Here is a 13,892-nt window from a genome sequence, read left to right on the forward strand (position 1 = left end):
GCCTCCTGCTAACTCCTTTTCTCCCGTGTGAGCCCCTCGATGGAGTTCCTGCCTCCTAGTTTCCGACGGACCCAGCCCCAGCTGGGCATAGGATAGTCTCCCTCAAACAAGTACATTAAAAAAATTCTAACCTCTGGAATCAGAAGAAAATGGAACGAGCAGCGTGAGAAAAGTAGTTTCCCCCACGTTTCCCAATCCAGGTTTGAGATAGGCAGGTGTGCCTGAGGAAAATGCCCGCAGAGTGGGGCCCTGGGTAGACATTCACCAGGGAACTGTCCTGGGACTGACCCTCCTCTAGAAGCGTTCTGCAGTTGCCTGTGTCTCAGAGTGAGTGTGTCTAACACACGCACCCTTCATGGCTGCCAACCGCCACCCAGAAGACCCTCTGCCCAAACTGGCCCAGTGATGAACTTACTGTATTCCTGCCGCGAGGTGCCTGGATCACTTCGGTTGCTACTACTCACCCGCGGGGCTCCTTTCAGCCTCTCCGGCTGCGACAAGGCCACGGCCGGGTCTGCCCGATGCCAGGGGGCCTGCCTGCCCTCTCCCGCTGCCCCTTCCTCCTCGGGGCCCGCAGGAGGCAGAGGGCCTCGCCCTCACGAGGCAGCCGCGGCCAGCGCCGTCACGCAGGCGGGCGCACGCGGAGCCGGGACTACATTTCCCGGCGGGCTCCCCGGCGTGCGCCCCTGCCCGCGCGCGTGGGGCGAGTGCACAGTGCGCCCGCGCCCCGCCGTGCGCTCGTCGCCCGCCTGAGCCTGTGCCAGGGGGATGAGGTGGGAGGCGCCAGAAGCCACTTAGCTACTGCCAACCGCCCAATGCAGCACTGGCTCACTCCCCCCGCCAGCGGAAGCGCCCGCGGAGCACAATGCAGCACTGAGGCGGCAGCGCGGTGGAGGCTGCAGCGCCGCGGCTACCGCAGCAGCGGCCACCGCAGCAGCGGCCGGGGAGGGGGCGGCCGAGGATAGCCGGGGAGCGCCGAGCGAGGCAGCCGGCCTGGGCGCACGGGGCATGAGGAGCTGAGCGTCTCGGCCAGGCAGGCTGACAGCTGCACCATGCAGGCGGCTGCGGCTGCGTGCGTGCCCTTCTTGCTGCTCTGCGCCCTGGGGACTTGCCCCCCGGCGCGCTGCGGCCGGGCAGGTGAGTTCGTCCACCTCGCAGGCTTCGGGAATCCTGGGAGTCCTCAGGCGCATGTCACAGGGAAGCATCCCTGTTTCCCAAGTGCGCCGGGAGATGATGGTGGGGTTGATGATGATGATTTTGATATTAGGAATGGTGCTGAGGAGTGAAGGAAAAAAACTGTTTTGGGAAGATGCTTTGGAAATCTTTGGTCGAATGTGTGCTTTCCTCGTGAAAAGGAGGAGTGGGGAGGGTGGGGAAGGGGTGCTCTGGCTACTGGGCCCCAAGCCTAGGTGCTCTCCGCTGAGATGCTCCAAGGCTCCCAGCCCGCGCCACTGCGTCCTTCCCTGATGGGTCCTGGAGGGAGGAGGAAGCAGCGGGAGATGCGGGAGCGCTGCGCGGAGGAGTGAGGGTCTGTGTCATCCTCGTTGCCCTTTCTCTCCTTCTCCACTGACCCCTTCCTGCTAGCAGGAGACGTCTCGCTGGCAGAGCTGGAGAGGAGAAGAGACAACCGCTTCTTGGAGCGCCAGAGCATTGTACCCCTGCGCCTGGTCTACCGCTCAGGCGGCGAGGATGAGACCCAGCACGATGAGCTCAACACGCGGGTACGGGGTGACCCTGGGGGACTGCAGGTGAGAGGCATGGTCCAGGGCTGGAGACTGGGATCGCGGGTGGGAGAGTAGTCCTGTGCAGCCTTGCTCAGCCTTGACCCCGCGCATTTGCTCTCGGTTGCCCCGGAGACGCTGTGTCTTCAATGAAGGGCGCAGTCCTACCGGGAGCCTTGCATGCATGGCGGTCCCTGTGGAAAAGCAGGCAGAGGTGGACCCGCATAAACAGAAAGCCTGAGAACTCCAGGGTGAGGGCTTTGGTGGAGGGGAGGTGGTGTGGTTGACCGGAGTGGAGTACAGGCAGGAGACCTTGCCCCTTCTGCCGGCAACAGCGTAGGGGAGAAGGGAGAGCGTATTTGCGCAGTTTGCATCATCATTCTTGTGGTAACCATTGAGATTGACACTGTAGGACTGGCGAGAAAGAACAAGGCTAGAGACGCCGTAGGGAAATGCCAACAGTCACAGCCGTCTGAGCCTCAGGGTGTTCGGCGCCCTCCAGTTTGTGGGTGTCCGACACGTGCCAGCCACCTCCCTCTCCCACCTTTCCTCTTGGTGCCGTTGGGACAGTGTTTACCGAGCATCTGTAAATCGTGTTTTCAGAAACTCTTGTCATTGCATGTGGATGTGGATCAGTTTTACATACTCACAAATATTCCTGGGAATTGTGACTTTCTTGGCTCATTTCGGGAAGCCTCTGTTGGGCTGTGTAGATTTTTTTCTTGCGTTTATATACATCAACCTTGCAGGCAGTTCACGTGCTTGAGGTATCTTTTAAGACAGAACTTATCTTGTAGTCACCAACTTCAGTGAAATAAAGGCAAGCTACAGATTCTCACAAGCGTAAATATGTCCCACCTTTTCAGCTTGCATTGGTGATGTGATGGTTCATCTGTTTATATCTGTGTGTGTGAAAATATGAAAGCAGAGAACATTTAAATCTGTAGTTGTAACCAACACTTGATTTTGTAGAATAGAAGATAGGGAATTAATTTAAGGGACACCATAGCACACGTTAAAGTTAGATTACCAGATAGAAAATTTAATATGCCAAGCTTTTAAGGAACTATTCTATTCTTGGAACTAATGTTTGGTAAATGCCACTTTTCCTTGTCCGTTTTGTCTTGTTTCCATGTGAAAATTGAAGTGTTGGGGGCACCGTTTCTTTGTTTTACTTTTCACCTGGTTAGGAAGAATATTCTCATGTCCTTGTGCAAACTTTGATTATACACAAACAGAAAAAAATCAGATATGAATTCCCTAGCTCTAGCAATTGGCAGGTCATCACCAAGCTGGCCTTATCTGTAGACTATTTCTTCTCTTCCCAATCCCAAATTATTTTAAAGTGAATCTTCTTTTATTAATGAAAAAATTCAGTAATGGGCCTGCAGGATGTTAGGGCTCTTTTGAAAATGTGACTGTGTTATATTTTTTAAAAATTAAGAATTTTAGGTTTTTTTTTTAGTCTTCCAGTTGCCTTTCAGGAAATGTGTGTGTGTGTGTGTGTGTCTACAGATGTGTGTGTCGCTTTATGCATGTGCATTAGCAGGAAGTTGAATCAAAGTGGAGGAACTGGAACTTGAAAGAAGCTCTCTGGACTGGGATACCAGTGTCTGAAGTGGCTCTGCCTGGAGGCCACCCAGTGTTGTAAAGGTTTGTTAGTTTATAGCCTCCAACATTTATTTATTTGTTTGTCCCTGAAATCTACTCATTGAAAACATGGCTTTTTCATGTAGAGTTTCCCAACTTTGGATTTTGCTGACACAGGCAGCGTTTTAAAGTACGTCTCAAAGACTTTCTGGGTGGAGGAAGGATGGAACAGAAACAGAGAGCCACAGGGTGGTGCTTGGCTCTGGCCAGGTGCCCAGAGCCTCCTGCCCATCTGTGGGGGAAAGGACCACTGCTATGGAAGATAGGTGGCTCCCCCTCTTCCTGCTCGGGGGATCACCACTTCGGTAGCTTCCTTGGCTTTCACATCTCTCCACTCGGGCAGAAGGCCTCTTGGTCCTCTAAAACCTCATGGTTAAGACGAATGACTCTGACTTCCTGTGAGGTACAGATGAATTGGTAGGGTTCAAATTAAAGAGCATGACTAGGAGCCAGCTTAGTGGTGTAGCGTTCTAATCCTCTGTCTGTTGGTACCTTGATCCCACATACATACTGGCTCTAGTCGCAGCTGCTCCACTTCCAATCCCGTTCTCTGCTTATGGCCTGGGAGGACTGGGGGCACTGGGAGAACTGGCCCTGGCAGTAGAGGATGCTCCAGGTCCTTGGCCCCCGTGTAGACATATGGGAGATCTGGAAGAAGCTCCTGGCTCTCAGCCTCAGATCAGCTCAGGTCTGGCCATTGTGGCCATTTGGGGGAGTGAACCAGCAAATGGAAGACCCCCCTCTCTCTGTTTCTCCTTCTCTCTCTATAAAATCTACTTTTCAAATAAAAATGAGTAAGTCTTTAAAAAAAATTAGCTACATGGATGGATTATTTGAGAAGTAGAGAGAGAGAAAGAGAGTACTTCCATCTGCTAGTTCACTCTCCAAACAAGTGCCTGGAATGAAGCCAGGTACAAGATCAGGAGCTAGGATCTCAATCCAGGCCTCCTGGGTGGGAAACAGGAATCCGATTGCTTGAACCACCACCTTTTGCTGCCCAGAGAATCTTGGCATTTCCGGCCAGGAGCCGGAGCTGGGAATTTACCACAGGCACTCTGAAGCAGGACATGAGCATCTTACTTGCCAGGCTAGATGCCAGCCCTCGTGAATAGATTTCCTTATCCAGGCCTGAAGTAAAAGCCGCTGCCCAGTCCCGGCGCCAGAGCTGTCACTGCCAGAGGTTGTCCCAGGTTCTCCCAACAGTGGGTTTTGCACAGGGCATCCCAGTGCGTGCCTTAAGGGGAGCCACCACCGAGTGGTCCAGGTCCTTGGAGCTACGGCTACAAGTCATTGGCAGCCAGCACTGAATCTGGCAGTGTTGTAAAGTCCTTGTCGCCACAGGACAACTTCTCTTACAGCTGGAAACCTGAATTTTCTTGCACTTCTGACCTTTCTGGTTTCTCTGAGAGCTGTCTCGTTGGAACAGAAGCCTTTGGTCAGCTTTCTGTAGCCGCCCTGATTTCTTTGGTAATGCAATAGACACAACCTCTAATATCTTAGCAACTCCTTTTGTACTTTAGAAATAAAATCTAAGATGCTTTTTTGTGAGCTCACCAAGTTTACGTGATCATCTGTTTATTTGCAGGGACTTACAGAGCTTGAAGCGGGGGGGGGAACCCTAGCTCTAGCCTTTCAGGAGCCTAGAGGAGGAAGGATGAAGGAGTGAACCATCAGTTATGCTTTGCCCTGCCCTGTACTTTCCTGAGAATAACAGACCCAGTACTTAACCCCAATGATCAATTAGAGTGGGTTTTCTGAAGGAGGAGCTGTCGGTGTCTGTGGAGTGCTAGAAGAAGCCACAGTGAGAGGAGATGGAGGGTGTATCCTGCAAAGGGGCAGCAAGTACAGAGGCATGTGAGAGTGGGGTGTGTCTGCAAACAGTGAAGGTTTAAGGGAGCAGTGGCCAGGCGGGTGAGCAGGTGGTGGGTGCAGAAACCCCTTGCTGGCTGACCGAGGAGTGTGGACTGGTCTGGAAGTGATGGAAGGATTTCCAGAAGAAGTTAGCTGATCAGATGCATGCCCTTGTGGGGCAGTCCTGATTGTGTGGAATGAGTAGTTTTGATTTTAAGGAATATATGCGTGTGATTGTTCATTTTAATTTATTGGTAAATCCATTTTTTACTTAAGCTTCACAAGAGCTCAGATACTGGACAGTGTGTGAATTAACATTTGTAATTTACTGGACCAGTGCTGAGCGTATACAGTAGGTGCTACGTGCGTGTGCTGAGCAGTGTTACCTTTCTTCAGCAGGATTGAGAAATCGTATGACGTCACTTAAATGTAAAATGGAGGCCCCAATTACCAGAGATTTAAACACACTTCTAGAACTAATTTACAGACTACTCAAATTTGCATAATTAAGTGGAATCAAATAGCAGGGAAGAGATCTTGCACGTCATCTAACCTAATTCAGGACTTACTTCCACTTGGGCGACTGGAGACCTTGATCAAGGGTTGAGGAATCAGCAATGTGTTGGATAATGTTTCAGAAAGCTCCCAAGAAATTTAACCCCATAATTTTATCTTCATAAGGTCTTGTTTCAGTTTTCATCCTTAAATGAGAACATAAAACTATCATTGTGGAGGAATTTTTTCTTTTGTTCTGTTTAAATGCTGACAATTTGTTTGAGATAGTAATGCTATTGGATTGTTCTTAAAAAGATGTATTTACCGCATGGTTGAGTATTGAGTATATCCTTTGCTTTTAATCCAAGTGGGATGATTGGCCAGTACTGAGAGCTTAGGGTGTCATAGAATCCAGAAGTAACCATCAAAGGGATCATACTTGTTTGTGACTGGGAAACTTCAAGGTTGTCTCTGCTTAGATGTAATTTCAGTGCTGGAAATAGTACACAGGACTATCCAAACGGTTTGATGTCTTCTGTCTTGAGGTTGTTTATGTTAAAGGCATTTCTTATTTCCAGCAGAAAGGGTAAAACTCATTAAACAACACCAAAAAAAACTGGCCTCTTTATGGTTAAGATGTCACCTGCTGAATCTTTTTTTATTGTTTGCTTTTGTGATCATGTATTTGCTAGTTTTTAGAATAAACAAGTTATTGATTACTTCAGGCATCATAAATTTACATTACCATCAGGGAAAGGAGCTTGTGTGGTTTATTTTGTTGTGCAGTTATCTCCCAAATCCCCAGTGGTTTGTTTTTCAACCAAAGATTCTATTCTTTATGAATAGCAAAATGTCGCCTTATCAAAACTCTTTGATGCCAGGGATTAGCTGGATTACTTCTTTCTTTATTTCTTCTCCTATAAAGTATTGTGTCTCTGAGATAATCAGTTCAATGTACAGTTTATCTTGGTTTTGATGGCTGGTAATGAGGGGCTGGCCATGTGGTCTGATGAGTTAAGCTCTGGCATTCCACGTGGGTACCTCTTCAAGTCTTGACTGCCCTAGAAGGAGCTCCTGGCTCCCAGCTTCAGCCTGGCCTGGCCTGAGCTGTTGCAACCATTTGTGGCTGTTGTGAACCAGCAATGGACAATCTTGGTCTCTCTCTCTCTTTCTCTGTTTGTAACTCTGCCTTTCAGATAAATAAGTAAATAAAAAAATTAAAAATAGATAGTAAGTAATGAGAGGGGATGGTAGCGAGGTGGCCAGCAGTAGTGTGCTTCCTTGTGATGCGTCCCTGTGCAGGGCAGAGCTGTACTTACAGTTGTACTTACAGTTGTGCCGTTTCGTTGGAGAGCTCTGAGTCAGCTTGCCAGTAAATTGCCTGCAGTGCTGCTTCCCCAGTGGAGGACTCCTAGGAATTACAGCTTTGGAAATATTTTTGCAAGGATAGAGCATTTTTGAGAGTTGCCTTTGTTAAATGAGTAGCTTAATTTTGATAGTTTTGCCACCAAACAAGACTTTCTTATGCTACACACAGAGGGGAACTATTTTGTGTTGCATTTTTGTTTCCCTACCAGGATTCTTCTGTTACAATGAAGTAGTTAAAAAGAAATTAAAATTCAGAATTGTAAGAGTTTTCTTTAATCTTCCCTAAAATGTGTAAAACTAAGTGGATTCAGAATCCTAGAAAGAAAACAGTGGGTCATCTCAACAAATTTAAGAATTCATCTCTTTTTACTCTGTGAGACCTAACAAAATACAGACACTTAGGCCGTTAGTGTCGATGCTTGCAGATATCTTGGAAGTTCTACTAGCAATCTGACTTTGCATGAGAGGGCAAGTGTTTCATGCCAACCTATTATGGGTGCCTTTGATGTGCCTGTTAGCCTCCTGTATTCTTGATGTACCGCTAGTTCATCTCATCCTCTCAAAGTCACATGTGACAGACAACACAGCATCTGTGAAATCAGAGAACTCATAGGTAGCTGAGAAGAGAGCTGAAGTCAGGCACCTCTGCCCTACAGTGCTGTGTGGGTGTGACCACTGCAGTGCTGTGTGGGCATATGACCACTGCAGTGCTGTGTGGGTGTGACCACTGCAGTGCTGTGTGGGTGTGACCACTGCAGTGCTGTGTGGGCATATGACCACTGCAGTGCTGTGTGGGCGTGTGACCACTGCACTGCTGTGTGGGCATGTGACCACTGCACTGCTGTGTGGGCGTATGACCACTGCAGTGCTGTGTGGGTGTGACCACTGCACTAGCCTGCTTGTGGTAGGAGGTCAGCAACTATTCTTTAGAAGTCATCCAAAACATTTAGATATATTGGGATTGGAGTCAATGACTTTTTACAGTTATCTCGTTGGCACTGTCTATTTCTTGCAGAGCTTGAAAAAATACATATATTTTTAAAACTGTGATACTGAAGAAACTTCAGAACACAGCAACGTTGCTTCAGTTTTACAATTTTGAAAATGAAGATGCGATCTATGTAGACATTTGACATTTAAATAGCAAAAACTACCTTTTGAAGGACATGTATACTGTTAGTGGGTAGGTTCACTGGTTGTTACACATTTTATTGTAAGGCAAACATTTTAGTACTCAGTGGTTCACACTAGAATTATGTATGTTCTCTTAGGTCGTAATTTTATAAATGGAAACATGGCTGAGTGCTAAATAGGCATCTATGCTCATGTATCCTTTTCTAAAAAAAGGGGGGAAGAAATATATTTTGTGGTTTTACAGAGCTGGTCATACCAGGTTACCAAATTTGAAATCATTCAGGTAAAGGAGACCTAATTGGGGCTAGTGTTATAGCCTGATTCCAGCAGAACTACAAATGTCAGTTCAGATCTTGGTTCAGCACCTTGCTCATGCCCTGGGAAAGCCAACAGAACAGGAGTCTGGCGTTTAGACTCCCATATGGGACCCTGGATGAAGTCCTAGCTTCAGTCTGGCCCAGCCATGCGGCCATTTGGGAAGTGACTCAGCAAGTGAAAGATACCTCTGTCTCTCTCTCTCTCCCTGTCCCTCTTTTAAGTAAATAAATTGATCTTTAAAGAAAAAAGAGATATGTAGGAGCTATGTCAACCAGTGAATTCTGGAGCGATTTCATTGTGCTTGGAGTGGCAAAATCAGCAGTAAATCAGAACTTTTCAACTACGAAAGCCTCTAGAGCAGGATCCTCACATGTCCCACAGTGGGGACCCTGGGATGGTGTTAGGTGGCTGTCCTCCATCCCAGGGTACAGATGGTTGGGAGGCTGGGTGTGGCTTGTTCTCTTATCTTCCCTCTTCCCTCAGATACAGGAAGGAAAAAATGGAATGTGTAAATAATGGCCTCACCTACCTTCCTGTAGCCTTTGACCCTTTGTACCCTAATCAAATATGTAAAAATCATCAAAATAAAATAATTATCTAAAAAAGGATATGTAACAAATAATCTAAAGTGTTTGCTTTTGTGAGCAGGTGGATATTTTTCCTTCAGTAATAAAAGCACAAGAAAGCAAACAGTGGGAGAAAGGAGCTGAGAAAAGCAGCTCAGGTTTGTTAGATAATAACTGTAAGCCCCTGTGATGAGTGATCTGCATGTATTACCTCTCATAGTAGGTAGGTACGAGTATACGCTTTGTGTCGTGTTGAGAGCGTTTATAATCATTAATAAAAAATAAATACTGTGTAATTAGCTGCTATTTTGTGTTGTTTGGGGACCAATAATAACAGAAAGTCTGTATAGGAGGGAGTATTTAGCCTCGTGGTTATAACCCCTGTCTCTCACACGGGAGTGCCTGGTTAGGTGCACAGCTCTGCCTGCTGATGCGAGCATGTGGCCAGTGCAGACCTTGGGATGCAGCGTGTGGTGGCTCGAGTGATTAGGTCCCCGCTGGCCACCTGGAAGACTTCAGCTGAGAGCCTGGTACCTGGGTCGGGTCTGGGCTCCACTGTGGCCGTTAAGGAGCTGTTTCTATATCTTGGTTACTCTGCCCCTCACATACAAAATTAAAAAATCAGAAATAAAATGAAATCCTGGAAATCTGTGAATAATTGATACAGACACAGTTTTTTCCCGAGTATTTTCCATCTGTGGTTCGTTGATGTGTAGATGCAGCACCTGTTAACTTGAGGGACTGATTCCCCATTGTACAGAAGAGAAGACTGGAGGCTGAGGAAGCCTGAACTGGCTGAATAATGCTGCAAACAAGTGGTGGCACTTGGAAAGTCATTCTCAGGCATGATGTGATGGCTCATTGGCTAAATCCTTACCTTGCAAGCACCAGGATCCCATGTGGACGCCTGTTCAGGTCCTGGCTGCTGCGCTTGCCACACAGCTTGAGGTCTGGAAAACAGTGGAGGACAGCCCAGCGCCTTGGGACCTTGCACCCATGTGGGAGGCCCAGAAGAAGCTCTTGCTCCTGGCTGTGGGTCAGCTCAACTCTGGCTATCGTGGTCACTTGGGGAGTGAACCTGTGGATGGAAAATTTTTCTCTGTCTCTCCTTCTCCCTGTATATCTGACTTAAAAAAAAAAAAAAAAGGAAAAAAAGGAAAAAAAAGACTCCCAAGAAGATGTTAGCATCCACAGTAATCATCTTTTTGTCTCTGATTTGACATGTGGTTCTTGCATTCAGCTCATTATTTCCTTGAGACTCTTGGCCCTGCCCAGATATTTTCTTTAGTTAGCTTGTAGCTATTTCAATGTAATTACAGCAGAGATCAACAAGCTGTATTTTCAAGCCAAAAAAATATTCCATGTAAAACAAGATGTTAGACTTCTGGCTGTCCTTTCTTCTGATTTCATCACTCAAGTTCCTTTTAAGATAAATATCAGTTTTGTTTTCCTCAGGATAGGCTATTATATGTAACTTGATTTTGAAAATAAAATTAAAAAAATATTGTATCACAATCCAGAAAAATCAGTTCTAACTGGAAATCAACGCATTAAAAAATTCGGTTATCTCCCTTTGCCTCCAAATTTGTGTTATTTGTATTACAGATTTTCAGAATCATATATATCAGTGAGGTTGAACATTTTTTTTTCTCCTTTTTAAACATTGATTTTGTGCAAGGGGATTTAGCACTGAGCAGTAGTAGCTGTTTTGCTGCATATTTTCTTTAGTGCTAAGTAAAGATCATTAGATAACTCTTTGAGGATGGGAAATCGATGGTATTTTCTGGAGACAGGCCTCAAGAGCTCCCATTTTGCAAGTCATTTAAAAATTTTCTACTCGAGGCAGAATTTCTGGTGGACAATTTTGTTAAGTCCTTTGTTCTCCTCCTTGGCACTGCCTCAAGGCTGTCCATTTGACCTCTAGTTGGTCAGTTTCTATTTTGATCCCTCCTGCCCCTTGGTTTGCTGTTTCAGGAGGCTTGCTTTGTGGACATGTCCTTCATGAATGAGGTTAGGCTGTTGGGCGTTGGGTGCGGGTGGAAGTTTGGTGCTCCTGGTCATTACTCAAGCTTCTCTCCAAGTGTTTTCTTTTTGTTTGGGTTAAGTAGCAAGATACTGCAGGAGGCACTGTTAGTGACAGCCCTGGTTCTGCAGTTTCTTGAATTTGCCCTTGGATTTCAAAGGCCTTTGGTATAGCCTTTCACGGATCCTCTGTGGGCATTGTGGCTAGCTGCCCTATGCATAGCCTGCTGGTGTTAACTGTGAGTAGACTGCAGAAGAACCAGGCAGGCAACTGACCAAGAGTGGTTTAGGATCATCAGGTTTTGCCAGGAGCTGGCTGTGGCCAAAAGGGCAGTGGAAGGTTGGAAGGTAGCACATAGCACATCCCAAGAAGGACTGTAGGGAAAAGCATGTCCGAAGTGTGTTGTGTTGATTCAACCAGAGGGAGCTTTCTGGATCCGAGGCACTTGATGAATTTTAATCTCAGTCATCTAGATTTTTGTAGTTGGCTCCACTCTTGATTTCTGGGTCTTGGGTTTTTAAAGAGAAACTTATACTAATTGTTTATAAGCCAAACTTGCTCTAGTTGTCCTTGGGATATTTTTTCCCCCAATCTCTTCATGAACTTTTAGTGTTCACTTCCAGGAAAAAGCAGTTCATCAAGCTCCTTTTGCTCCAGCCTCTCCTCTGCTGCTTTGTCTTCCCCTTTCATTGAAGATGATGAAAATTTTGATTCAGGTTCTTAAAAGTATTCTCATCGTTTATGACCCTTTACAGCTGGTCAAACTGCAAATAATATATTGCTGTTTTCCCCCTAACATTTCTTTATAAAAGCACTTTATACTATCAACAGTTATTGATTGCCAAGAAAAAAGGGGAAATTCAGGCTGTGTTCGTTGATGTCACAAGGTAAATAGTTAACTAGAGGTAGGACTATTTCAAATCACATTGCATAACAATTTTTTCTTTTTAAATTAAACTTCAGGTTCCACATGGTACTCAAAAAAGTGGGAATTGGTGCTGAAATATCAAGAATCCATATCAATTTAGTTTCTGAGATAAATTTAGCATGATATTCTTGTACTCTCAATGATCTTGCAAAGACAGTGTTCTCTCATAGTTAATAATAGGAAAAGTACCATTAATTTATAATTCAATCTGCTGGGTATGGATGACACAAAAATGTGAAGAGAACAGCTCCCCTGTTTGGCAAGGCCCAGAGGAGCTTCCAGCTGTTTGGCACGGCCTGGTGGATGTCTCTCTGACCACCTTTTTGCAGTCTCACCCCTTTTGCATGGACACTCAACTACCCCATTAGGAATTCTGTAACCTATTGCAGCATTGTTGTTTGCAACTGATGTTAACTTGGGGGTTATTGTTACTGATAATGTCTTGGTGAGTGGGCCTTTAACTATACACAGGGATACAGTTAAGCCCATGCAGCTTCTGGACACCTTATTATGTGCCACCCATTGTCCTGGAATCTGGCCTAGACAAGTAACATGCCTTCTGGGAAATGGTTTGATAAGAATCCTACAAACTGGGCCCGGTGGCGTGGCCTAGGAGCTAAAGCCCTCGCCTTGATTGCGCTGGGATCCCATATGGGCACTGGTTCTAATTCCGGCAGCTCCACTTTCCATCCAGCTCCTTGTTTGTGGCCTGGGAAAACAGTCGAGAACAGCCCAAAGCCATGTGGGAGACCTGGAGGAAGTTCCTGGCTCCTGGCTTTGGATCGGCACAGCACCAGCCGTTGTGCTCACTTGGGGAGTGAATAATCGGATGGAAGATCTTCCTCTCTGTCTCTCCTCCTCTCTGTATATCTGACTTTGTAATTTAAAAAAATCAATCTTTTTTTAAAAAAAAGAATCCTACAAACTAATGTAAATGGTGGGAGTATGAGCTGAAACTGCTATGGCAATAAATACAACTACTATGACCTTAAAGGCTAGCCTGTCTTTGCAATTTCTTTGGAGCATAGGGAATGTATCTGTTATAGCCTCTTATATAATTTTTGGCTAGAAGAATTAAAGGATGCTTTTATCAAAATTATAGAGATATGATTTTGATTATTGTTTGATTGTTTATGGGGTTATAGAGTATAATTGTAGGGGAATTTAATATTTGAAACTTTTGTCTTGGATTTTATGCTTTTTTTTCCTTGTGTCACATTTCTCCCATTTCTTCCACATTTAGTTGTGGAAATAGAAATGCAGTAGGAATGTATTACTGATTAGCAGGTAATCGCAGGTGCCTTGACCTTGGAGTCCTGGCTGTCACCCAGTGGCTACTACTGAAGAATGAATAATGGCTTACATTGAAGAAAATGATTATGGTAACTTAAAGAATTATCTTTAAGAGCACCTGGCTGACCATGAAGTAAAACATAAAATAATCAAGCATCTGTGCGTACCCACTTGGTCATAAAGTAAAAATAGAACAATGAAGCGTTTGCGCAGAGGCTTGTGATGTGTCTGAATAAATAAAAAGGACAGCTTCTTGTTGAGCTGTTACTAGAGGGCGCCAAGTGTGAGTGGCCGTGTGGCTGAGATCTGAACTCGGCTGGAGCTGGTCTCGGGCGTCAATCAACTTAACATGAAATCTTTTTGAGGTCAGTAGCTAATAAATGGTTAGAGTGTTCTGACTATGAAATCCTGGAGTTTGCAGTTGTGGGATTATGGGATAAAATTTCATTTTTATTTGATTGCATGGATCATGTAATGAAAGCATGGACCCAAGGGTGCTTGGTTTTGTTCCCCACTCCCGACCCTGAACTCTGGTGTAGCCTTAA

The 13,892-nt window shown here is 45.8% G+C and overlaps 1 protein-coding gene across 14 annotated transcripts in view; it reads left to right on the top strand.

Moving 5' to 3' along the window:
* Positions 1-822: 822 nt before the first annotated feature.
* The window catches only part of ADAM22 (ADAM metallopeptidase domain 22), a 177,491-nt gene continuing 164,421 nt past the window's right edge, over positions 823-13,892 (top strand). For 7 of the 14 annotated variants that reach the window (XM_040964741.1, XM_040964744.1, XM_040964743.1 and 4 more), the window contains exons 1-2: positions 823-1,137; positions 1,588-1,748. In XM_040964741.1, coding sequence (XP_040820675.1) covers positions 1,053-1,137; positions 1,588-1,748 — 246 coding nt within the window. In that variant the 5' untranslated portion in view covers positions 823-1,052. The remainder of the gene's footprint in view (positions 1,138-1,587; positions 1,749-13,892) is intronic. The other 7 variants (XM_040964742.1, XM_040964749.1, XM_040964748.1 and 4 more) reach the window with 2 other exon arrangements.

The sequence above is a fragment of the Ochotona curzoniae genome, unplaced genomic scaffold (genome assembly GCF_017591425.1).
Source record: "Ochotona curzoniae isolate NIBS_2020 unplaced genomic scaffold, NIBS_Ocur_1.0 scaffold_3835, whole genome shotgun sequence".
NCBI classification, from domain to species: Eukaryota; Metazoa; Chordata; class Mammalia; order Lagomorpha; family Ochotonidae; genus Ochotona; species Ochotona curzoniae.